The 26114-nt window shown below is 48.0% G+C and overlaps 1 protein-coding gene across 2 annotated transcripts; it reads right to left on the bottom strand.

The window, feature by feature from the left end:
• Window positions 1-1094: 1094 nt before the first annotated feature.
• On the bottom strand, window positions 1095-25846 carry DNAJC16 (DnaJ heat shock protein family (Hsp40) member C16). 2 transcript variants are annotated; one of them, XM_035117443.3, is made up of 15 exons: window positions 25780-25846; window positions 21624-21810; window positions 20393-20459; window positions 17905-18244; window positions 15659-15843; window positions 14561-14665; window positions 12924-13082; window positions 11980-12110; window positions 9549-9732; window positions 8587-8769; window positions 8181-8257; window positions 7042-7122; window positions 6106-6201; window positions 4825-4992; window positions 1095-3388 (listed from the first exon to the last, which is right to left on the bottom strand). In XM_035117443.3, exons 2-15 carry the CDS (start codon window positions 21788-21790, stop codon window positions 2992-2994), a joined length of 2340 nt encoding a protein of 779 aa, XP_034973334.3. In that variant the 5' UTR covers window positions 21791-21810; window positions 25780-25846; the 3' UTR covers window positions 1095-2991. The 2 variants fall into 2 exon arrangements, with proteins under 2 accessions (XP_034973334.3, XP_034973335.3); XM_035117444.3 differs by having other exon boundaries at window positions 25610-25819.
• Window positions 25847-26114: the final 268 nt, after the last annotated feature.

The raw sequence follows: 26114 nt of genomic DNA, 5'->3' as shown, positions 1-26114 counted from the left end.
TGGAATCAATGGGTTAAATTTAGTTAGCAGAAGGTACCTGGGTCTTTTGGCAAAGGTGAGGCCTGGGCTTAGCGTTACGGGTGGTGAAGTTCTCTGCGTGGTCCTCAAAGCTGATGGCAACCGCACGCATATGCTAAATTCAGCATCAACAAAGGGGGGTGGGGTGTCGTTGCATGAATTTGGCACCCATGCAATTGCACTGAGTTGAGGATTGGCCACTTCATACATGAGCCAAGCTGCGTGGGAGAGGAAGGAGTGGTATACCCAGTCATGTTTTAAAACTGGGCTACGAGAGCCACCGTTGACCACTGATGAACCAGCTGTAGTTGCTGGGACACTTGTTGTCCAAGGCCGACTGCAGAATGGTAGATGGCAGGAAAAAGCTAGGCCATCCTCCCCACCCCAGCTTCTAAATCCCACAGCATCCTGTAAGCCCACGGAGCATGCAGAGCTCATTTTGAGGGCTCCACCCTCTACTTTTTCCCCTGGACCTTCTTCTACCTAGAAAGCTCCACCAACTGCATGTGAAGAGGTGTTCCTGTGAAACCCGAGAACGGGCAAAGCTTTCCCTGTTATTGGAACCTGGCAGTATATTAATTCTTATCCCAGTGCTATTTGTTACAAAGAACACACCATTAAAACGGTGCCGATTTCTCTGCCAGCACACCCTACATATTTCTTAATTCGCTCGCTGAGGCACACAAGTTCATTTGCCCTCAAAGGGACAAGGCAGCTTCCGATTATCTGCTCGGCGGCAGCTGCTTAATCCTCCTCTCTCTCATTCGTTTCCGGACGTTCCCGGAGGGGATCCTTACGGAGGAGCTGACGGCAGTTCAAAATGTCCCTCAGAAGCTCCGCTTAAAGGCACCTTGCACTGAAACCCCTGACGGTTGTCGGCAGGATCTCTCTGACCTACTTCCATGGAAACCCGATTCTCTTGCAGAGGCCATCCTGAAGCACTTTACCAAAACGGGCAGCAAGGGGATTCGACAGACAGATGGCTGCAGCACAAGAACTACATCACCCTCCTCTATTAAAGGACAGGCTTCTCGCTCGCCTTGATAGGCAGGTAGCAGATGCACCACTATTTATTGGGGCGGGGGGAGGATCTACCCAGAATCACTCCTGTGACGAGGGAAGACCCAGCACAAACAAACCGGCACTTCAGAGAGCTCTTGCAAGAGGCAGACTGCTTGCTTTGTTTTTCATTTTTCTTTTAAAGAAAGAACACACCAAGCACATCCCCTCCCCAATTCCCCGTCGCAAGGCACCACTAGCGAGTCAGCAAGGCATTCTATTTCCAAGAACTGTTCTACACACCGCAAAGTTCTGGGCCGCTCTTGTGAGGTTCGGCTGTCCTATTTTTGAATGAAAAAGAGCTCCCTGCAAGTAGAGAGCAAGTACATCAGGGAGAGAGCTCTGTTACATTCTCTCTCTCTAGGATGTGCTACACAGAGGAGCGGCTCATTTATTTTTGTTTTCACATGGGAAGCTTTCAAATATATGCCACACGCACCCATCCAAGATGCATGGCCCACGGTGTGTCGGGTCATAGGGTTGCATCCTATGCAGACCCCCTAGAGTCAATGGACCAAAATTATAATTACGTCCATCAACTTTGATGCGCCTGCGTCCCCTGAGTAGGACTGGAATTAGATGCAACCCTTGGGCTTAAATTTTGATTAGAAAGCAACCCACAGTTTAAAAATGTGACTACTCCTATGGCTCCAAGGAAAAAATCAACTAGATAAAGGTGAGTGGCACATTCTGAGAGGTGGCAGGAGGGGGAGCAGCCAGGCAGCCGTGCCCCTTTGTAAACAAACAGCCCCCTGGAGACCTGTTTCAGAAAAGGGTGGCAGGGTGCCCTGCCCTGTGAGGAAGGTAAGAAAGAAATCACATTGCCATGTAACAGAACACCCGGGAAGTTCAGTAGTTTGGCATTTCAATCCTAACCTTATCCTTGGAGAGGCCATTGTGAGAGAGGCAATTTCAGCTCCTTGATACAGAGAAATGTTGTTCAGTTACTGTCCTACAGATGTATTGTTGCTGTTTCAGGGCGGGAGGGGAAGGTATGTCCAGGGAACGACTCACAAGCGGGAGTTGCTGCCTTCCACAAACATACACACATACACACACAGCTATTGGCTAGCAGCAGTCCGTAGCTCTATGGATGTGGTTCTGAGAGTATGGCTGTAAAACTACAAGTCTTTCAGAGAAGAGGACAAACCAGACAGCAAGCAGGAAGGCATCGAAAGGGACATACATTTTAAAATGGCTCATTGCTTCTCGTACAGTGTTTGCGGCTCAGCTGGCCACTCCCTGCCCTGCTGAAGGCTGAGCTGGTCAACTCTACCTGTTGGATTATATTGCACCCAGGGCCGCAGGGGGGCATGCAAGTGGATTGCTAGTACCTCCCCCCCCCGCCCTTATACACATCCTGCCCTGTCAGCTATTTGGTACATAAAAAGGATAACGGGGCGGGCATGTGTGGGAAACCAACAGGTAGGGATTATTACAGCTCTGTAGACTGCATGGGGGGAGAGTGGCAGCAAAACAAAATCATAAGCATTTAAACCATCCATAGGCAAGGAAGAGAGTTTCCACAGCAGCAAGGCTTTCATCGACTTTGGAGAAAAACCCAGAGGCGGAACTGGAGCAGGCTGGGACAGTGGGGGGTGGGGTCTTGGACAGGGGCACCGACTGTGAACCAGTTTCGATTGTACGGCTTCCGAGCATTCAAACCATTTGGTACGAAGAGCAGGCGCCAGTGCATTCGCCGCCACGATCACTCCTAGGTCAAAGGCGCGGGAAGGATGTTTCTAACTCACTGGGCCTAGGAGGATTCATCTAAAAAGCTACCGTCTATTACGACACTCCTGAAAGAGAGATGCTTGCAGTTGTCCTCTTTCAACGTCTCTGCTGAGATAGAGATTCTCTTTCAAAAAACTCTTATTTTTTCCTTTTTCAAAATTTTATGCCGCTGTTGTTTTTTCAGTCTAGCGCGGGCCACAAGGGAATATAAAACCTTTGCAGGGACCCTTCCAAGAGACGCTCCATCCACAGGGAGAGCTTGTTGAGTTTGTTTTTCACCGACCTTGCCCCCGGGCTGCAAGAGGAAGACGGTTTCCCACGAGCCTCCCCCAGGTCAGATTCCTCGCAGGGCATCCCCGGGGCATCCCCGTCCTCTTCCGACTTCCGAGGCTTGAAGAGGCAGAAGTATTTCTTGTGCCCGTTCAGGGCCAGGACGTAGCCCGTGTAGTCGCGCTCTAGGAAGTGCTTGTCGTACTGGTTGGGGATGGGGGCAGCGTCTTGTGCAAACTCCAGGACGTACTCCAGCCACTCCCGATGCTTGTCCAGGTTCAAGAAGGAGAAGTGGAGGCAGTTGCTCCTGGAAAAGGGATGCGGGAGGGGATTATAGAATTGTAGAGTTGGAAGGGACCCCCCCCCAAGCCCAACCCACTACAATGCAGGAATCTCAGCTGAAGCATTTGTGACAGATAGATCAAAAGGGGTTACTTCTAGCATCCCAATCAGAACCCAGTAAGCTTAGAAGCCTCAAAACAACAGATTAGCTGGGGGGGGGAGGAGTGTCTAATCCCCTGACTCTGGCCCTCCAGACCAAGCTTTCTGGCCCTCTAAGACCCCATAATATTGCTGGTGGAAGAAAGAGAAAAATTAAAGTGGAGAGGTTGGGATGCCCCTAGTGTGGAGTGGCCACACACACTGCTTGGGGCTGGCTGGGGTGAATATGGCACTTGGGTTAAAAATGGTTAGCCACGTCCTTGAGCTAAAGCAGGCATCCCCAAACTGCAGCCCTCCAGATGTTTTGGCCTACAACTCCCATGATCCCTAGCTAACAGGACCAGTGATCAGGATGATGGGGATTGTAGTCCAAAACATCTGGAGGGCCGAAGTTTGGGGGTGCCTGAGCTAAAGCAACTGCCTTTATCAAAGTTGGGGAGGGAAGGGCCTGGGCTGGAGACTCAAGAGCTGGTTATGTGAGCCTGCCTGCCAGAGTAGGTTCACTGGTTCCTGCATGCTCCAGCCAAAGAAGGGGGAGCGTCTCAGGACTCAAATCAGATGAAATTGATCTGTCCCCCACCCCACCCCACCCCCTCAACTTCACCTGAACCAATCCAAATTGGTTCAGACCCTGCTGAACCCCAAGCAAGGCCACAATGGGACTTAGCCCATCATCCAGTAGCACCTTGAGAAATACCCATTTCCTGGATCTACTTATGACCTGCAAGCCAGCAGCATGTCTGGCACAGGGGAATGAGACATCCTCCCATTCGTCCCATTTGAAATTGGTGCCACAACCACACAACTGCAAGGGATTTCTATCCAAATCAGAGATGGACATAGGGTCAAGTCCTCCCCACACATCTGAAGCGAGGAAGATATATAGGAAAGCTGTCAGGGCACTGGTTCATCTAGCTCAGTACTGTTGACACTAACCAAGAGTAGCTCTCCAGGGTTTCAAAAAATAGCCTCTCCCGGCCTTCCAAAGCCTGGAGGAAAGACCCAAGGGATAAAAATGGAGGACCAGGATGAGGAGGTGATTTTAAGCCCCATTTCAGCACAGCCCGACTACTGTTTTGCAGCCTCTAGCTTCCCATCTAAGAATGGGCACAAAAGGTGACCAACTTCACTGTGCTGTTGCAAGAGTGACACAAGACTGTAAACGGGCTAATCATCATGGATGCAGTAAGTGCCCTGCTCTTCCGTTTAGACTCTGCAAGGCTGTAAATGCCCTTTCCCCCCCTCCCACGGCGTGACACACCTCTAACATAACTCTGGCCAGTGACGGTGCCCCACACTCACCCAGTGAAAGTGTAGACCTCCAGGGCAAACTTCTGCAGGAGAGGTGTCTTGGTGGGGTTGGAAAGGATCAGGACCACGTTCATGTGTCCAGGCCTTAGGCGCACCAGGTTGCTTGTGTAGGTGATATCTGTCAGCTCGGTCACTTCAACGAAGCCCTTCTTGGGGATCCTGTGAGGGAAGGGGAGAGAGAAGAGGCTCAGCAGTAAGCAAGGAGAGCCACCTGCATGGGTGCAAGGGGAAGCAGCAGAACTTTAGCTTCTATATGTCCACAGAGCTCTACGGCCTCAATAAAAGCCTCTGTGAAAAAGGCTTTCTTGGAGGAAGCTGCCTTCTATGGACCATTTGGGTCCATGTAGTTTGCTACTGTCACCTCTGATTGAACCTTCTGCATGCTGGGATAGCTCAGTTGGTAGAGCATGAGACTCTCATTCTTGGGGCCGTGAGTTCGAGCCCCACGTTGGGCAAAAAGATTCCAGCACTGCAGGGGGTTGGACTAGATGAGCCTCAGGCCCCCTTCCAACTCTACAATTCTATGCAAAGCAGATGCTCCACCCCAGAGAGCTTGCAGCCTTTCCCCAGTTTCAGCTGCACATGCACTTTCAGCCACTTTCCCCTGGACAAGCCAGGTAAAAGGTCCTCCGCTTTCTTCCATCCTCATTCTCTCTCATCATATCTGCCCGACCTTCTCAGCCCAACAAGCCTCCCAAACCCCCTTCAGATATCTCCTCTGGGACAACGGAAGCCCGAGGAAGCTGCTGCAGATCACGTCACACTGGCTGGCTGCGGTTCTCCAGGGTTTCAGAGAGGAGTTTGCTGGGGACTGAGTTGAAGAGCTGCTGCAGGCAGAACAGATGCTCCGTCACTAAGCCAAAGCACATTCACGGTGCAGTGGAAGGCATGCAGAGGTTTGCGTTTCAGCAGGGCCTGGGACAGAGTCCTTGCCCCAGTTGAACAGGCAGCCCAGGTCAGAAATTGGCCGCAGGTGAGGGGCAAACAAGGCCCAAGAGTCCATCTCCATCACCTCTAGTGAAGGCTACACTTCTGGACCCTGGCCACTGCCTCTTGCCCAGGAGAAGCAAAGGCCAACCCCAAGAAAGCAGACTGCTAAGCTACGGAAGCACTTGCCAACCTGGTGTCCTGCAGATAGATCTGGACTACAGATCCCACCATCCCTGACCACTGGCTGTCTTGGCTGGGGCTGATGGGAGTTGTTGTCCTCTACACCTGGAGGACTCCAGGCCGGTAAAGGCTGAACTAAGGCTCAATGGACACAGGAGGAACCTGTTATCTTTGGTGAAACTTGTGTCATTCTTCTCGCCCTTCGGAGTGTTTTCATCCTTCTTGGCAGGAGGCGAATCTCTCTCGTCGCTCGAGTCGCTGAAAAACAGCAAGTTGTGTTTTCAGGTGGGGAAGAGGCTTGGGGGATCACGGACAGGGTCAGATCAATTCACCTTCAGTGTGACTCTATTGTGTGTCTACTCAGAAATAAATCCCCATTTTTCATTTACTGTGAGTATTTGCTTTAGAACCCCTTGATTTTATCTATATCCTGATAATTTTATTAGGGCTTCTGTTTATAGTATATATTTTTTTAAAAAATTGTTTTAATTGATTAGGGTTACATTTTATGTAAACCACCTACAGAGCTTGGGTTTTATCTAATGCTGGTACTACTAAGAGGAGACTCAATGAAATTAATAAACATTAAAAATCAATATAGGTTGGAATGGGGGAGGTGGGGATGGTGAGACTAGAAACGAAGGGAAAAACAGAGAAGAGAATGGGGTCTTTCTGATGTTGGCACCCTGGTTTTGAAATGCTCTCCCTAGAGAAGCTCGCCTGGTGCCTCCATCGGTCGGATGATTGCATTTTATCATCTTCAGTTTGTGAAATGCCTGGATGATGTGGTGAGGGACAGCCCATCCCGGTTTGCAACCTGAGGCAAAATGGAAAGGTGTTCCCCTGTTGCCAAAGTCTCCCTTACATGGGTTGCAAGGTGGCAACAGATTCCGGTAAGATCTCGCTAGAAGCCACTGCCGCTTCTCTGCCATTGGCAGAGGTGCCGCCTCTTGGGGTTCTGCTGCCCGAGGTGGCTGCCTCAGTGCCTCAGTCTGCCTCATGAGTGGGCCGGCCAGCCAGCCAGCCCTGGATGTGGTTAAGTAGATGGGATACAAAGGTCAAAAAATACCTACCTACCTACTACATACAGCTGCTTACCTGAAAGCCTGAACAATAACGGTCCCAAAAAGGATGAAGAGGGCTGAGAAGATCAGCGATAAGAGGGGCATCATTTCTCTCCTGCAAAAGAGGATCACCAATGATGGCCGGTGTCAAACCGAATCCACAGCCTGTGCCTTCTTCCCCCACCTCAGAATGGGCTGCCTCTCGGGAGAGGTGAAAATGAACCAATACGAGAATTGGCTCCCTTCTGTCCATCTTTGCTGTCCTCTCCAGTTCCCTCACCCTTGTGCCCCTTAGGAAGTACTGTGCTCCCTCAACGGCCCAAGGTCTGAGAGGAATTTTGTTACAAAGGTTAGAATTGTTATTACACTGTTTTGCACATTCAGGCATGCTTTATAGCCTGCATCGAATATATTTTCAGGGGGGGGGGGAATCACTATTAATACTAGGTGGCAGGAGCAGCAATACAAACACAGTGGTCTACTAATGGCTCAGGAGAGGGAGAGCAACTCCTGGCGGTCAAGAAGCAGAATGTCTCCACCCAAAGCACTGACCAGCAGCCCACCCAGAACTGTCCCAAACTGCTTTGACAGTCTTAACTTTTGCCTTGAGCACTTCTAATTCCATGCAAATTTTACACTTTATCATGGGGGATCATGCTAAATGCATGAAGATCCAGAATGTGCAAATGGAAGGAATCAGAAGAGAACCTGTCCGGGTTCAACCTGGAAGCCCCCTCGCCCTGCAGATCTCCTCACAGCCAATGACCCTGAAGAGCCACTGGATCCTGATATCCGCTGCCCCTCCCCACTCCCAGTTGCCTAGGCTCCCAACTGGCTCTCAGACCTGCCCCCTTCCTCTGTAAACAAGTACCTGCTCTACCTGCCCTGCCAGATCAGGCCACTGCCCTATCGAGTCCAGCATCCTGTTCCCACCCAGATACTGGAAGGAAACTGGCAAGCAGGACCCAAACACAAGAGCAATTCTTCCCCTCCTGTGGTTTTCAGAAACTGGTATTCTGAAGCATTATTGTCTCTGAATGTGGAGGCGAAACACAGCCATTTGGGTTAGTAGCCGCTGAGCCATCTTCACGGGAATGTTAAAAGGCCACCCCTGGTTTTGACACTCGAAAAACGCGAATCAAGGGGAGACTGCTATTAATACAGAATCCATACCAGTTGCTGTGAAAGAGGCTGTCCCAGCTGTCTGATATATAGTCGATGGCAGAGTAGATCCATCGGAGGAAGAAAACCTGCGATCACACCGAAAGAGCAGAGGGGAAAGGGTGATTCCGATACATCAGCTACAGCTTCAGTTCATTATTCTGGCATTTAAACGAATGTGGCAAACCTATGCAGGTCTACTTAGATGTAAGCCCCACTGCGTCCAATGGGATTTACTCCCAGGTAAGTGCACAGAGGATAGCAGCCTAAAGCATGCACAGCTACGTCCAAGTAAATGTATTAGCTGTTTATTTACTCATCCCGACGTAGAGAATCAAAGGCTGTTTGCATGGAGACTTTCCCTGCCACCCTCAAATAAATAAACACACACACACTTGTATCCTTGCACAATGCTTACAGGAGCAAGTTCATCATTCAAGTCTGGCAGGATGGTATCAGAAGAGAGAATGCCTGGGTCTGTCCTCAGCTGATCCAGGAGGTCCAGAAGAATGAAGTTGTCCTGTTCACTGCCGCTCCAGGGCTCGTCGAGGGCTTTGTAGACTACTCGCCCAGCATTGTTGCGCCTCTCCAAGATGACCACCTGGGCAAAAGACAGAGGGTCAAACCACGAGTTTGGGTGGGGGAGTTTTCAATACAGCTTTAAAGAAACCAGCCGTGGCTTCCAAGGGTGTGCCTAGCCAGAAGAGAAGGAGCAGGTCTGGGGCTTCACTTGAGCCCCGAGCCCCAAGCCTGAAGCTCCAGGCAACAGGAAATCTTTGCCCCACAGCACAGGTAAAGAAGTGTTGTCTTTGGCCCATTACAACCAGGTGGGAGCTACCTGGCCTTCTGCCATCACCTGCAGTTGGAGATTCATTGCCTCACCCACTCAGTTCCTCTGCCTGAACGGGCAGTGGCAAAATGAGGCATGGACTTAATCTCTATTTTTCACAGCCCTGTAAACCCCCCCCCCTTCATGTTCCGGCCTTCTACAAGAAAATGCTTCCACAAGAAAATGGTGGTAGTGGGGAGGAGGGAGAATCTCTAGGCCACTGGCCTACCTAGGCCTGCCAAGTCTCCCCGTTTGGCTTGTGAGGCCATTTTGGCAAGGCCAAAAAGAACTGTCATATTGGGTGGATCCAGCCTGCAGACAAGGCAGTGAAATTAGGGCTTTATGATTCAGCTCAACCCATTTTTTATGTTTTCAGATCATTTTTTTTACATTTCAAATCATAACTTTTTTTAAATAAAGCTCTCTTACAATGCTTCTCTGAAGTGCTGCTAACTGACCCGAGAAACATGGGACTAAAGTAACGTTTTGCAATGAATTAGAAAGAGCCAGCAAAACACAGCTGGGCTGGAGGACACAGGCAGGACACTCACGGCTGACTTCCCGTGGAATCTTTCGTCGTCCGTTAGCAAAGTGTGCCCAAACTGCGGCTGGTAGTTGCTGTAGATGTGCACAAACCTCAGGGTGTCCTTTGTGTTGGGCACAGCAAAAGCCAGAAAGGCTTCATAGCTCACAGTGTATTTATCGCCCTCTCCGGTAATCAAGACCACACAGTACCTAGAACATCACGATGGAAGAGATAATTACTGCCCTCTCAGAAATGTAATAGGACTAGTTGACAGTACTGAATGCAAACACCCACAAACCCACACACCCAAAGAGACATAAACTGTTCACAGGGAAGGCTCAAACACCTTCCCAAGTCACTTGGCTGGGACCAGAACACTATCCAGCCACCGCCAAGGGAACTTGGGCTCCAACCCTTTCTGCTTTAGGGGCCGGCAGTCTGCAGCCCTCAGCCTAATTTTGAAAGTTCTTTGCAAACAATCAGTTCTGGCCTCTGGCAAGAGAAACCTGTCCTTTCCCAGGCAACACAGAGATAGGAAAAGGGTCAGAGAGAGAGAAAATAGGAGAAGCCCCACCTACTTCTAGTTCTGGTTCTGGCTACTGCCAGCCAGTGGCCCCTGTCAGATTACCCACCAAGGGAATGTGGCCCTCAACAGAAAATATGCTCCCCTCCCCCTGAGATTTAAAGCAAGCTCCTGGCTTCAGCAATCTGCAAGGTAATTTTACTTTGCCCATGCTGGAGGAGGCCAGGACAAGCCCCTCTGTCAAAGGCTAGCTACTAGAGTGAAGTCCGAGAACTCTTAAGAGAAGAGAAGGCCTTGGGGCAATGTGGGGGGGGCACCGGGTGGATTCAGGCAACCCATGGCCTTGGGGAGCAATGAATCTTGTAGATTGCCTGTGGGGACTCCGTGTGATGGGACTCTGCAGAGGGACTTCTTTTTCTGTAAACATTTTGCACGCAGCTGAGCCATGCTAACCTCGAGGCTTGAGGACTGCACTGCCCTCTGCAGGATGCTGGCCGAAGACCACTCAGAAGCCTGCGCTAGTGTAGAACCTGGCTGTCTTATGGATCTCAAGAGGCCTGCATATGTTCAGCCCAGACTTCCATCACCCTGGATGCAAGTATGTTTCTGAGTCCAACCTGGCTTTTAAAGCCCTGGGGACCCCTGTCTCTTTTGAGATCACCTCTCCCCTTTTATCAACCCCTGCGCTAGCTGTGTTCTTCTGAACAGGCACTGCTTGGCACGTTAAGCAATGGCAACTGTTGCAGGTAGAAGCAAAACAGGGCCTGGACAGTGCTAGCCCCCAAGAGTGTGCAACAATCATCCCTCTGAAGTCCCACCTCCCTTCTTGCCACTTGAAAGGCCTGCACAGAGCACACCTCTTTCACTTGACAGGTTGTGTGCTTTTTGTAGTTGTCCGACAGATGCTGTTTTCACACATCTTTGCTGCTAACTACTAAAAGTATTTTTATTTTTGTGAGCTGCTCCGAGCTACAGAAAAGCTGCACAGGAATGCACTAAGGAAACGAGGTGGGGACCCTTTGCAGGCTTTACTGGTTTGGTAGAGGAATGGCAACATTATCATGACCCTTGAGTCAGATCGTCTTTCTTCAGGTGCTTCAGTTGAGGACTCCCAAGTCAGAAGGGGATTTGCACACAGGGCCACACCCAGAATCAGGTCTGCAAAGTGAGCCCATGTGCCCCTCTGGCCTAAGGATATCACGTTGCCATTCTCTGACTCACAAGAACTCCATCACAAAAGACCCAGTACAACCAGATTCTTCCCTGGGCTGCCTGAGTAAGACTGCTAGAATGGGCTGAAGCCTTTAACTGAAAAGGTGCAATCAGAACAGACCTTGCTGCTTCTATATAAGCCTCAGTCCAAGTTTGACTGTTGCTGAAACAACATCAGCACTCTGCTCTCTTTCAGCATTCAGCATGAGCAAGGCTTGCCTCATCAGAGGTCACGTGAGGACAGAGATTTGCAAATTGCAGTTCTTAGTTCCTGCACGTTACTGGGACAATCTGGACTCTGCTCATATAAAGAATTGTTTATGGAAGAAAGAGAGTGAAAGCCACTCTCTCTTATAAAATTCCTACCCCACCCCCCGGCAAAAAAAACCCAAATATCTTCTCTGCAGAACGATCAAAAGGGCGGGGGGAGGATTCCATAAAACAGGTAGGGAAGTCAAGTCACTCTGAACTCTCCTTACCTTACAAAACCTGCCCAACAATTTTACTGTGCAACTCTAGCCCAGTTTCAAATACTTGAAACTGGTTAAGTAAATTTATCTAGAGCTGCAGAGTTCTGCTTCTCCAGCTGCAAATTCTTTTAGGCCTAGATGCTCCAGCAGCTCTTGGTGTCCCATTCTGAGCAAGGACTTGAAAGTCCCCAAATAACCCCTACAAAACCAAACACACTATGGAGGAACATCACCACCACCACGAGCCTTACTTGCGCTGCCTGTGAGACTTTTTCGCAGGACACAACTCCTGAAAAAGCTTCTGGCTGGTGAGCCTAGATGCCATGAGGAACTTGTTCTGAGACAGGAAGTCATCAATAAGCTGCTTCTTCATGCCTCGGGCCTGGAAAACAACACCCCCCAAGAAGCTGTCAACCAACCACAGGATTTTCAGATGATGATTCATGTGCCTTTTAAATACAGGTTACCAAAATACATCAGCAGATTACATACCACCATCAAGGTATATGTCCTTTTGAGATGTGGAAGGAACTGCCAGATAAACTCACAATTTAATAACACAAAAACTACACAAATACTTTAAAGGTGAGCCCCATCGTTCTTTGTCACACAAAAACACACCCAAACCAAACTGGCCAAACTGGCCGGGGGTGGGGGGAGCCAGAATGCCCTTAAATATGAACTTCCTGATTAATTTTATTTCAGAATTATTTAAGGACTAAACAGTGTAACTCAAATCATGTCTGCTCAGAGGTACTACTGAATTCAATGCTGCTTACTCCCATGTACCTGGGTAAGGATTGGAGTCCTAGTTAAGTAAGGCCTGCAGTCCTAAACAGAGTGGGTTGTATCTAGTCTTAGTCCTACACAAGAGTATACCCACTGAAATTAAAGGACCTAAGCCATGTTCATTCATTTCAGTGGGTGTACTATGAGTAGGACTAACACTGGATCCATCTGCACTGCAAACTTTTGTTGCAGGTCCCCAACAGTCTAGATTTGGATTGCAACTTCTTTAAGATAAGGATCTGTGCTTTGCTTACAGGACGTTGTAAGTTGTCATGGAGACGGATGGAGCTATCTGAAGCATCCTTAACCGCACTGTAGAAACAAGTTAGGCTGAGTGTTGGCCACCTGCCTGTTAGGGCCAGAGTTCTCGCATAAGCAGCCTTGCATGGCAGCTGTCGTACCGTACCTGGATGACATCAGCAGGCTTATCGACGTGCTCTTTGAACACCATCATGGTGGGCGTGTAGACATTGATGTTATACTGGCTGGACAGCTCTTCTGTACCTCGGAGCCCAACGTACACATATCCAAAGGACAGGTAATCTCTGTAAGCAAACGCCGTCAGCTGGAAAGAAAAGGGAGCTGGATGCAGTTGGGCTATACGGTACATTACGTGCAACGCATAGACAGGACCCTGCTCTGTCTTCACTCTACTGTTACATAGGAACATAGAAAGCTGCCTACTGAGTCAAGGTCATTGGTCTATCTAACTCAGTACTGTCTACACTGACTGGCAGTGCCTCTCCAGTGTCTTTTTCTCAGTTCTACCTGGAGATGCCAGGGATTGAAGTTGGGGCCTTCACCATTGAGCTACAGCCATACCCACGTTCAATTGCAAGGAGATGTGCCTGCTAGTTGTGTGAATGCAGTTCTGCGCAGAAAAGAATACAGACCAGGGGTTGATGGCAGAGGAAGGGATTTGCCAAGCCCTGCTGGAAACCACAGGGTGGGGTTGGGGTGAGGATTTAAGAGTGCTCTTGTGATTAGGTCCTGCTTGCGGGTTTCCCACGGGCATCTGGTTGGCCACGGTGAGAACAGGATGCTGGACTGGATGGGCCAGTCATTCAGTAGCCTTGTCTTATGTTCATTCCAATGCCTTCACAATTTCCTCCTCTGGACTTCTTAGCCCCCAGTGACACTAGGGCAGGGTCTCTTTGACAGTGGCAATAACCAAGCGTATACAGCTGTCTTCTGTCCGTCTAGTCCAGTACTGTCTACTTTGACAGCTGGAGTTTGAGCCCTGTGGCCTCTGGAATCCATATAATGTGCTCTACCTGTGGTCCCTTACTCCGGTGGTGTAGCGTGGAGGTGGTGGTGGGGAGGGACAGTGGCCCTGGGTGTAATTCTGAGTGGTGCAACCAGCAGCCTCCATGACAGGCTCCCTCATCGAGGCTGTGTGGCTGAGCTCCTGTCGCTTTTTGGAGCAAAGCCGCACCCAGGCCAGGCCTTCAGGGCTGGGGTTGCACCTCCTTCTCCTTGTTGTTGATGAAGGTGGCCAAGTCAGAAGGTGATGGAGCATGCCAAGAAGGCATGCAACAACAACGACCACCATCAGCTCCAGAAGCCACGTGTCTTGTGGGCTCCGCACATGCCCCGTGGAACGTGCCTCCACTCCAGCTGCCCAGTCCACCAGGGGGTGCAACACTTGCCCCGCTCCGGTTGCCAGCAACCCATGGTATGCCACTGCTGCACACCACTGTAGACTACTGAGCCCCTGGAAGGTTGTTTCAGAGGATCCAGGTACTTCAAGGTCCGCAGAAAGGAGGCATCTGATAAAATGGTCCATAGAGCTTTTGTCAGCCTTCCCCAGCTGTTCTGGCTGGGGCTGATGGGAGTTGCAATCCAAGACACCTGGAGGGCACCAAGTTGGGAAAGGACGGCTTATGCCAAACTGAGCTTTTTGTCTTTATGGTGCCATGAGACTCTGTTCTTTTTGGTACAACATCTTAATATGGCTACATACCTACAAAGGAATCCAGAGGACCTCATCTCCCCCGCCCCATTTCTTACTAAGCAGCAAAAACCAGGTAACAGAGCCTTTACCTTATATAACAGGGGGACGAGGGGCATGTGATCAAAGAGAAGCACGTGGGGTTTGTTCTCTTTCTTCCAGTTTGACAGGAATCTGACGTAGTTTTTATCTGTAATCTTCAATGTAAAACAGAAAGGATCAGTCTCAGTCATCAAACACTGAATGCTGCTTCAGATTCAGATTTTTTTAAAAGGGTAAGTTGCAAACTTTCATCTAAGGGCCAAATGACATGGTATGCTAGGACAGCCTCTCCCCACCTGGTGTCCTCCTCATGTTTTGGACTACAGCTCACAATGGCTGCATTGGTTGGGGCTGAGTAGTCCAAAATATCTGGAGTGCAACATTTGGGGAATACTGTGGCAGGAGATACATGGGCCTCCTGATGTTAGTGCCAACTAAATGCAGCACAGAAAGACACAACAGTAATGTAAAGCCATGGTTTATTGAGCTTAGCTGTGGTTTGTTTATACATCCAAACCTCTTCAGCCAGCTAACTATGGTTTGCCTGTGGCCAACAAACCACAATACAAAATCATGGATTGAAGCTGGCTTATGAAACTTGGCTTGCATCAACCATGGTTCCTTGTTACCTCAAAACCCATGACTCTGACTTTATACTAGTTTGCTCCAGCAGAGGTGCCAAGCAAGAGTGGCTAGAAAAACAAAGCCAACCTTAGGCAAAACAAACCACGGTAATTCTGCTTATCTGTGAGGTTGATTCTGAACTGATCCTGGCTTTCGCATTCTGTACAAACATGGCCAATGGGTGATCAGTTGCTACAGGAGCTTTGTTAACCAAAGAATGGGATTTCTAGACTTGGTGACAACTCACTTTAAACCCAGGATCCCATGACACTGAATCATGAATACCCATTTCTCTGTTCTGGCTATTATGTAGCCCCTCACTGTATAGAGAACAGAGTAATTCCGAAATCCACAAGAGACCCCCCCCCAAATATCCACAGAAGATCTGAGAGTGTTGGGAAAGAGGTTAAGTTGCACATGTCTTTTTTGGGGGGGAATTACAATGTCTCTAATAAAATGCTAATGAAAACAAAAACAGAAAATAGCAGAGAGGAGCTTAAAATAAATCAGGAGGCAATAATCACCTTCTCAACAAGGTTACCCGGAAGTAGGCTTTCCACAAACTGCCGCAGATTCTCCCGAACAACTGCATTGTGGAAAAAGGTAATTTTCCCATTGATAAGTCCCAGGATGGATGGTGTACTGTGTGCTCCAAGGTGATGTGCCAAGCGCCTCTCATAGCCAGCATGAACAACGCCGATCCCCACTCCTGAATGAGGGATGGAAGGATACCATAAAGAAGAATTAATCTCCTCTCCTATGGTCTCTAACAACTTCAGGGAATCTAAAACATGGAAAGTCTGTGATCACGTTTACTGTAGCATCTAGGAGCCCCAAGCGACAGGGATTAACTGCTAGTGCATTTTCTGCAGCAGCCGAAGCAGTAACAGAAGGGTTGTAGCTCAGTGGTAGAGCATAAGTACTGCATAAAAAAGGTCCCATTCCTAACATCTCCAACTCTGCTGAACTGCTGCCAGTCAATGTACCAAACTAGATGAACCAATAGCCAATCTCAATGGAAGGCAGCTTCCTATGAATAAGACTTGAGCTCTGTGTGAAAGCAGAGGTGGGGGACCGGGTCCAAGTCCCCCTGTGGGGCATTTGACAGGTGGGAAGGACCACCCACCTATCAGTCACCTGATGACAGCAGGCAACTGACACGTGTCAAAGTTCAAAGGAGGTCTGGCAGGCATGGTGGCTGGCAGTCACATCAACTTCCTCTGAAGATGTGCTTTCTGTGCCAACCTGCTGACTGGTGCGGGAAGAGCACCTTCAAAGAGGCTCCCTGTACCCACATTATACAGGCCTGAAACAGGTAGGTAGGTATTCCTGTTCAAATGTAAGAATATGAAGAAGAGACCTCAAAGAGAAGAAATTGTGGCTTATGGCCCAAATGGGTTCCAAAAGAACTTCTTCAAAAAGAACAAAAATTGTGTGATGTCACCCACTTTGGGAAACACTGCTCTAACACCATAGCACCAAAACAGGGCTCCCTGGAGCTGTCCAAGGTCCTGCATACTCTGCTTGGCTAGGAGCAGTGACTACTAGGCACTCCCTCCTTCCTTGACAAGCCTCAGGCTCCAACAGAATGGGACTTGATGCAGGGGCTTGATGCTGCAACCAGGCCAGCATTTACTCAATCCTCCATGAGCCAAGGCACACTTTTGCCCCTGAAAAGTTTTGCTTTTACAGTGAGAACTCCAGAAACAAGTGAAGAAGAAAGTCAGTTGTGCAGATGATATGAAATGGACGTGACCAAGTTAGGTTTTATTAATTTCAGCAGGTCTAAACTGAGTAGGACTTAGCCAAATACAACCCACACTGTTTATATTAATGGAATATGTAAAGCAAGGAAGTTAGATGCATGCCCCAGAGCAGCAATGTTTCATAAATCCGCTTCTCTGGGCAAGATTTGTTTTGCTTTGTCACTGAATTGGGAATGATCCAGTCACTACCAATGCAGAGAGAGAGAGAGAGAGAGAGAGAGAGAGAGAGAGAGAGAAACTAACAATCCTCAGTACAGGATGCCTGGAAGTAGGCAAGGCCAGAACAGGGAGTCATGCAGCCATGCAGCGGGAAACCTCTTCTGTGAGTGAGCATACTAGCTCCACAATAGCCTTTTGTAACTCAATTCATTTATTTCACAAGGCACATTGGAGTGGCCCTCTCAGAGCACACTGCTTTTGAATTACTGCAGCTGCAGCCTTGGGAAGATGCAGCCGGACTCTGAAAGAAAAACTCAGGCCAAATACAAATGGATGGTGATGTCCTGCAAAGCTCTCAATTGCCTGGCTCAGCACCCTATGAGGCCACCTCTGTTCACTATGCTCCACCACAACCTTAAAAGTAAACCAAGAACCCTGGGTTGAATCCAATAGAAAGACCCTCTGAAATTCATGGACATGACTAAATCAGGTCCATTGATTTCAGGGCATTTTAGGAATGGTATCTCTCAAGAGCAGAATAGGGGCCTCCTAACAACTCTCAGCATTGTTAACAAATTAGAGCTCCCGGGAATTTATTTGGGGTGTGTGTGGCTGTTTAAATGAGCATCGTAGTGCTTTAAATGTATGGTGTAAATGTGGTTTATGTTTCTCAAGAGGGTGCAGGGAGGTTGCCCTCTGGAGATTAGCTAAATGCTACGTCCGTGCACCTTCTAGTCAGCAAACTGGCTTCAAACCGGCCAGGGAGAGGGTAGAATAATGCATTTTTTCTGCCCTGAACCCTTTGGATGCAGGTGATGCAAATTCAAACACGTTTCTCTTCTTACCCAGCCCTTCAAGTTCCTGGACCACCTCCTTCCACACGGGCTCAATGTGGATGCAGCTAAAGCACCAGTCTGACGTGATCTTGATGAGATAGGGTTTTCTGAAACTGTCGGGCACAATCTCGTTGATGTAGTGCGAGAAGTGCAGCAAGTACTTCTCGTCGGAGGAGTCGCGGCGGTCCGAATTGAACGGGAAATGGAAAAAGGATTCATCAAAATAAAAGCTCTCGTGGAAGTGGTGGAACGGGCGGTGCTGCGGCTGTTGCTGGTGGGGGTAGCCCTGGTTCTCCCCCACATCGCCATAGCGGTCAAAATTTAATCTCTTTTCCTCATTGGACAGGATCTGTTTGGGACAAACACCAATGCTCTTAAGTGTATGTTACCATTTTATGCTTTGTGAAACATTGAGGAGCGATGGGCTGGGTCCAGGTTAAGGTAGCTGAACGAGCTTCCCAATGAAACCTCTGCAACAAATCATGACTGCATCCTGCCTATTTTGACAGGGTCTAAATTCAACCAAATCAGCCTGGATCCAACCCAATGTTCTTGGATGGCCTTATGTAAATAGAGTAGTAGTGTGTTCTAGTGGTTAGTGTTTGGACTAGGACCTGAGAGAGATCAGGATTCAAATCCGCACTTGGCTGTGAAGCTCACTGGGTGACCATGGGCCAGTCACTCACTCTCAGCCTAACCTACCTCACAGGGTTGTTGTGAGGATAACATGGGGTGAAGGAAAACCCTGTACGCCAACTTGAGTTCCTTGGAGGAATATCATTGCTGTGATAATAACATTTTAAACACTACTTTCCCCCCTCACTTTCAAAAGACATTACAATATGAAAATTCCATACCAGGATTTCCATATTAATCCTAGTTACCATATTTCCAGATTAATCCTAGTTTCATGGGTTTTCTTTTCTTTTCTTCAATCTACAAAAGTACATCTGTTTTGGTGGTGGTGGTGAACTTTATCTAGATGGCTAAATTTCACCACCATTACAACAGGCCCATTATTTGAATGGTGGTCTCCTGATATTTTGGACTACAACTCCCATCAGCCCCAGCTAGAATGGCCGCTAGTCAGGATTATGGAAGTTGTAGTGCAAAACATCTGAAAAGCACCAAGGTTGGAAAAGCTGGGCTAGAACAACAGAGGATTTCCACCCCCTCATAATACTAAAATTTAAGTATCAACCAAGAAGTTTATTGCCAGCTGATTCAAGACAGACAAGAGAAAGCAGTTCTTCACACAAGATGTAACTAACTCATGGAACTCATTGCCACAAGATGATGGCTTTAAAAAGGGGTTAGACTATAGTTAGCCAATGTTCAGTTGTGGAAGTTCAACTCCCATCAACCCCAGCCAGGGATGATGGCAGGTGTAGTCCAACATATGGAGGGCACCATGTTGGCTACCCCTAGGCAAGACAAACCCTAGGAAGATGGGACTATCAATGGATATTGCCATGGTAGCTATCTTTCGTTGTTCTTATCTCTTGTCTAAATTGCCCCTTAGACCATTATTATACCCAGTTAATTAAGAAGCAAGTCCTGTTAAACCTGTGATTCCTTGGAAGACCTGTTCCCTGGCCTGCAGGCTTTTTTCCACCTGGCCTGGGAGGGGGGGGGGCCTGACTGACTCCAGCTACGAAAGCCGAGGCTGCTGAACAGACTCTTGGGCTGGGGTATTATTTAGGAAGTTCTGTTGGAGTGGGGGTTGCTGCTGTTACTGATATTAAATTTTATTATTTATTTATTTATTTATTTATTTATTTATTTATTTATACCCCGCCCATCTGGCTGGGTTTCCCCCGCCACTCTGGGCGGCTTCCAACAAATACCAAAATCCATTAAAATACCACAAATTAAAAACTTCCCTAAACAGGGCTGCCTTTAGGTGTTTTCTAAATGTCAGGTAGTTGTTTATCTCCTTGACCTCCGATGGGAGAGTGTTCCACAGGGCGGGTGCCACTACCGAAAAGGCCCTCTGCCTGGTTCCCTGTAGCTTTGCTATTCGCAGTGAGGGAACCGCCAGAAGGCCCTCGGCGCTGGATCTCAGTGTCCGGGCTGAACAATGGGGGTGGAGACGCTCCTTCAGGTATATAGGACCGAGGCCATTTTGTATCTTTACTTTCTATCGTTTTACGATTTAAGTGGAAATTGTTCAATGTGTACTTTTTGTGTTTTATTTAATGTGTGTGACTACTTTTTTATAATTATCTATCTTTTGTAATTATGTACGAAAATAAAGTGATTGATTGAAACTCAGTAGGACTTTACTCTCAAGTGTGATCACGTTGGGCACTGTAACATTTATGGATTTACATATGTGGCATGCCAGGGGAAACTGTAGCAGGTATTAAATTAGAACACCAGAACCAGGGGAGGGAAGAGGCAGGACTGCCCTTCCTTACAGTAAAGGCTGCATTTAAAACAGAAGCCTTAAATACTCAAATATGAAAACACAAAGTTAGGAAAGTGTGCCCAATACCTCATAAGCCTTGCTAATTTGTATGAACTTATCTTCTGCTCCTGGGTCCTTATTTTTGTCAGGGTGCCTGGAATGGAAAGAGAAAACAAGACCATGAGCAGTTTGATCACAAGGCTGTTGGGTTTAGTTCCAGCCTGGCACTGTGCAGGCAGAACTGACACTAATTAAATAATATGTCACTAAGGCTTAATCTGTTTGATGTTTGAACAGGTTTACTACAGGGGGTTGATTCCTGATGTGAAGAGAGAATTGGCACTAATTAAGGCGCAAACATTTCATATGCAAAGACAGAGTCAAAAGACTCTGCTACCTGGGTCTCCCTGTCTTTGCCCTCCAGCACTTACTTTCCCTAGTAAGGTAGGTAAAGTTAAAGGACCCCTGGGCAATTAAGTCCAGTCAAAGGCAACTATGAGGTGCTGGCGTTTGTCCACAGACAGCTTTTCTGGGTCATGTGGCCAGCATGACTAAACCACTTCTAGTGCAACGGGACACCGTGACGCGTGCCAGAGTGCACGGAAACACCATTTACCTTCCTGCAGCAGCGGTACCTATTTATCTACTTGCACTGATATGTTTTTGAACTGCTAGGTTGACAGAAGCTGGGACAGAGCAACGGGAGCTCACCCCATCATGCGGACCTTCCAATCAGCAAGTCCAAGAGGCTGTGGTTTAGACCACAGCGCCACCCGTGTCCCTAGTACTTTCCCTAGTATTCTTCCTTGAGGCACCTTGTTTTGCTGGCTCCCTTTTTACCAACAGCACAGAGCTCCTTCTGTCTGTTGGGCTTGTGCAGGCAACCACAAATTTAGCAGCTCAACAGGGGCAAATACATCCAGCTATCTGGCAAGCAGGACACCCAGAAGGTCTAATTTCAGCTAAAGTCCTTCAGCAGGGAAGAAACAGCAGGACTCCTACTGTTTCTTAACTCCTCCATACCCCGCACAAATGAGGGATAACCCTGATGTTCTCCCAAGCCCTCTGTGCATGGCAGAAGGTGGACAACTGGCAGCAACAAAAAATAATGGCTCACTAGTAAGTCAACATCTATGGACCTCTGGGCTCACGCTGGGTTCTTTACCCCAACTAACACTCATTTCTCATGATGTCTACAGCTGTGTACAACATGATAAGAAAGACTGGCAGGCCTTTAAGAAGGAGGCAGGCGGTTTTTCAGCACAGCAGCTAAGCACGATACACGATACATTCCAGCTCCATTTCATGAATCACTCACCATTCCCGGGCAAGCTTCTTATAGGCCTTTTTAATGTCCGCCTGACTAGCTGTCCTGCTGACTCCAAGGATCCGATATGGATCAAAATCGACAGCAGACAAGATCTGCAGGACCAGGACCAGGAACAAAACCACAACCAGGGAGATGCTTAGCCGTTTCATTTCCATTTTTCCCCCCTGCAAGGAACCTGCACAGGAGAGATTTCAAAGGGAGAAAATCCAGGATGAGACATTGGAAAGTTGCAATATAGGTGTTTCAAGGTCCCAAGTCTTAGGCCTGTCTGCTTCTTTCTGCAATGACCACCACCTTCCCTTTTACCGGTACCCTCCATTGCGGCCCTGAAATTTTGATTCCATTTTAGTCTCCTACAATTCCCATAGCCTTTCAGAAAACTCTGATGACAACACTGCCACCTCCTCTTTTAAAATTCATTTTCATCCTCCACACAAATAGATTTGGAGGGACTGAGGCCATCCCAGCCACTGAAGTGGGGTGTGGCTGGGTACCATCCTGCTTCTTTTCAAGGGGGCATCCCTGAGTGTCGTCTAACCACCCAAATCCCTTTCTTCTCTCACTTTGAGCACAGGGGTCATCCCTTTCCCAAAGCTACACATGAGCTGCAAGACTGGACTGCCAAGCAGACACCTGGATGGAGCTTAAATGGTCCTCAGTCAAGGAAACTGAGGGGGAAGGGGTGAATACCTAACAGTAACTAAGGAGAGTAATTGGTGGCATCAGAAATCAGAATACTTTCCACCATTTTATTTCACTATGGATGAACTTCCATTTCTGGAAATGCATCCTCATCAAACCAGTTATAATGAATGATACATGAATGGACACGATGACTGCATTTGCACATAACAGTAAGCCAAGATTTTTAGCTGAATAAACCATAATGCGTTCATACTATGTGCCAGCACACTTAGCCCAACTGCTTCCACTTTGCTTCTCCCTTGGCACGAGCAGATCAACAAACCAAGAAAGGAGTAGCTTTGCATTATATCTAAAGCTAGAGTTGTGACTGATTTAGGTTGAACAAATCCATGATTGGTAAGCCATAATTTTAAGGCTGCTTGTGAACTCAGCCAACAGCAATCAAACCAGGCACTTTCAAAAGTTGTAATTAACATTTTTCAGGTGACTATCCCTGGGAAGCATGTATAAATAGCCTCTCACCTCTTTTGCTAAAAGGAGAACATTAACCATTTCCAATGTCTCCTTAAAATGTAACCAATGTAAAGGAAGTTAGGAGTTGTCATGCCTTAAAACGGTGACAAACAATCCACTAATAATAATATCCAACCCAAGCTCTGAATTTGTTTGAACATATAAAACCACATTAAAAAAGTCCTTTGCTGATTTCTCCTCCCCATCAAGAAAACACAAATATTTGAGGTCAGCTAATCTGAGGCACTGAAAAAACTTTTGAAATACTTAAACGGTGTGAAAAATAAATATGGCATGTGTATTATTTTTGTTTACCACATGTAAGTAACATATGCCAGATCTTATCCTAATTAATTCAGGACACTGGAAAATGTTTCAGTTCAAAACTTTCTAGGAAAACGACAACACTGAAAAATAACTTATTTCACCTGAAGGCTAAAGTGTCAATCCTATGCACATTTACCCAGAATGATTCCTATTGAACTCAATGAGACTTGCCTCTAAGAATGATCCTAAAACAGATTTCACTCTCCAAATATACATAAGGCCAGGAACTACAAGCAGGAGACGAAATGGCAAAACATTCATCCCAAACCCAAAGAAGAATGATGTTTGGCTAGTGTAAAGTACCGTAGAAGAGATTTATAGAGTGGCAGCTATGTTGCAGCAAAAATAGCAAATAATATTTTGGCATCTTATATAGACTAACAAATTTTATACAGCATAAGATTTTATGGACTAGTCCTCAAATACGGGAAATTGCATCTAAGTTATTATTCCTACTCAAATATATAGATGTATGAGAAAATAATCTTTTCAAATTGAGGTGGGGGGTTTTCACATTTTGAGATGACAGCAAAATACACTGGCCTTCATTTTTCTAACCAAAAAAAATCCCTAAAAACAAACATGCTGAGCTAGAAAATACTCTAATCTGCATAGGAAATTTTTCCGGAATGTCCATACCACCAAAACAGGTTTCAAAAGCCTGGATATAGTTTTGGTACTTTATGCTACAGAATACACTGGAAACAGAAAACAGTAGGAGTATTGGTAGAATATTTTTTTCATGCAGAGACAAATGTATTCCAGCATTCTGACTTCCAGCAGGTTCTAGAAGTCTCACAAAAAAGCCCATGAAGGCAACTGTTTTCTTGTACAGTCTTCAGCACCCAGTCCTAAGAAGTATACCTGCTGTTTTATTAAACTATCATGGTAGAAACTCATCCAGATTTCCATTTCCAGGCCAGCCAGTTACCTCTGGAAAGCTCACAAGCAGAGCACAAAGGCATGACCCTTCCCTTGTTGCTGTCCCTAGCAGCATCCAATACTCAGAGAAACACTGCCTCTGACTGTGGAGGTTCCCCTCCTGATTAATCAAAAATTGATGGTTAATCACAAAATACATAAGAGCTGTAGTTCAAGAGAATAACCTTTGTATGCAAAAAATCCCAGGTTCAACCAATGGGGAGGTGTGTGTGTGATTGTGTGATGGGGGCATGGGGAAGACCCCTGCCTGAAACTTTGCAAAGCAACTCCCCACCAGCATGTAGCCAGCACTGAGTGAGATGTCCCAGTGAACTGGTACAGTGAAAGGGAACTTCTTACATGTGTTAGGACAGGCAAAGGCAACCTTGGCTCTCCAGATGTTTTGGAACTACAATTCCCATGATTCCTGACCACTGGCCCTGTTAGCTAGGGATCATGGGAGTTGTAGTTCCAAAACATCTGGAGAGCCAGGGTTGCCTATGCCTGTGTTAGGAGCATCTGTTGCACATGTTTTGTGTGGAGAAAGGTTCAGGTTTATTCACCAGCCTAGGCTAGGTTGGACTACAACTCCCATTATCCTAGGCCAGCTTAGCCAATGGTCACATTTGGCAACCTAAGGTTGAAAAACACTGGCGTAGGCAAGACTGAGTTACATAAACCAATGCAGACTGGGAACAAGACAGCTTCCCACACGCAAGCAGGACACGGGAGAGTCCCATCCCCTTTCGTTTGGTGAGAATCCCAACTTGCAGAAATCCTGCTACTCTTGACCATTTGTATTTTTGCCCACTTCATAATGGCATATTGTATTCTATGGCTATAACTCATAGCTCTGTAAAACTGAAATAATTGCATAAAACATTTGTATTGGGTTTTATAACTGTGTGCGCGCTTTGTCAACTAGGCTGTTAGCCTCCCCAAAGTACATCAACAGAAATAATAAAATTAGGGTGAGAGCGGAGGTTTCCATTAACAATCATGGTGGGACAGTCCTCACCAAGGATCTAAACGCAACAAGCACCCACCCCCACCCCACACATAAGACAGATGCACCCCCATCACACTTAAATGGTCAAAGAGTGTTGAGGGGAGACCTGGGATAACCCAGGTCCAAATCCCCACTCAAGTCATGAAGCCCGCTGAGTGATATTAGGCCTGCCACTGTCTCCTAGCCTAACCTACCTCGCAGGGTTGTTGTGTGAATGAAAAAACGGGGAGGGAAAGAAACACGAATGCCGCCTTAGCTTAAGCTCCTCCGAGAAACGCTGGGACGGGAATGCAGCAGGAGGCGGTTTCGAAAAGGACATATGCAAGACAGGTATGTCCCCCCCCCATAGGCCTCTGCCCTCCAAGAGGGGACCCTCCCCCCCCCCGCCCTGCAACTGTCACCACGCAATATTGCACCAGGGCTAAGCCGCTAAGCCCCCCCATTATGCGCTTCCCGCAGTCACCCGCCACGACACTCGACCCTGCCCCCCCCCACATAGGACCCTCCCCATGGTCTCGTCTGCCCCCCCAATTATCCCCACACCTTTAGTGCTCCATACCAGAGAGAAGGGCCTGGGAGGGCTAGAGAGTCATCCCTCCCTCGCAACCTCCCCAAGTCACGTGGCTACTTAGGGCAGCCGCCGCCGCCGCCGCCGCCGCCGGGTGCGCGGAGAGGAGGGGGCGCCTCTGTGGGGCGGAGTGGGCAGGAAGGGCGATCGCAAATACCCACCCTAGGCTCCTGTCTCTCCGGTCCCAACTTCCGGCTCGGTGGCCCCGCCTCTGGCCGCCGTTACCATAGAGATGGCGCAGCGAGCGCTCACTTCCGGCGCGGCGAAGGCCCGCCTCCCTTGACAGACGGGCGGGAGAGAAGGAGGTAAAGGACGAGAGGTGGGGCGCTGGTAGTGTCGCCGCGGTGCATGGTGGGAAAGAAGGTTGAACACTCGGGACCAGGCGTGAGAACTGGCGCATGCGCAGCAAGCCGCCGCCGCCGCCCCCCCCCCCGTCCTAAACCTTGTTATGGGAACCTAATACTGTGTACTGTATAATTACTGTATTTCATAACTG

The sequence above is a fragment of the Zootoca vivipara genome, chromosome 6 (genome assembly GCF_965207765.1).
Source record: "Zootoca vivipara chromosome 6, rZooViv2.hap1.1, whole genome shotgun sequence".
NCBI classification, from domain to species: Eukaryota; Metazoa; Chordata; class Lepidosauria; order Squamata; family Lacertidae; genus Zootoca; species Zootoca vivipara.
The sequence above is the reverse complement of the archived record's forward strand: the minus strand, read 5'-3'. Positions and strand labels throughout refer to the sequence as shown.

What these genes read in the sequence shown, in the direction of transcription:
- DNAJC16 (XM_035117443.3), bottom strand. Translation starts at nt 21,790, where the DNA reads ATGGAAATGAAACGGCTAAGCATCTCCCTGGTTGTGGTTTTGTTCCTG. An exon ending in AGCCTGCTGATGTCATCCAG is followed by an intron (nt 12,111 to 12,923) that starts GTACGGTACGAC and finishes GTTGTTTTCCAG; the next exon opens with GCCCGAGGCATGAAGAAGCA. An exon ending in AGCCTCTTTCACAGCAACTG is followed by an intron (nt 7,123 to 8,180) that starts GTATGGATTCTG and finishes CCTCTTTTGCAG; the next exon opens with GAGAGAAATGATGCCCCTCT.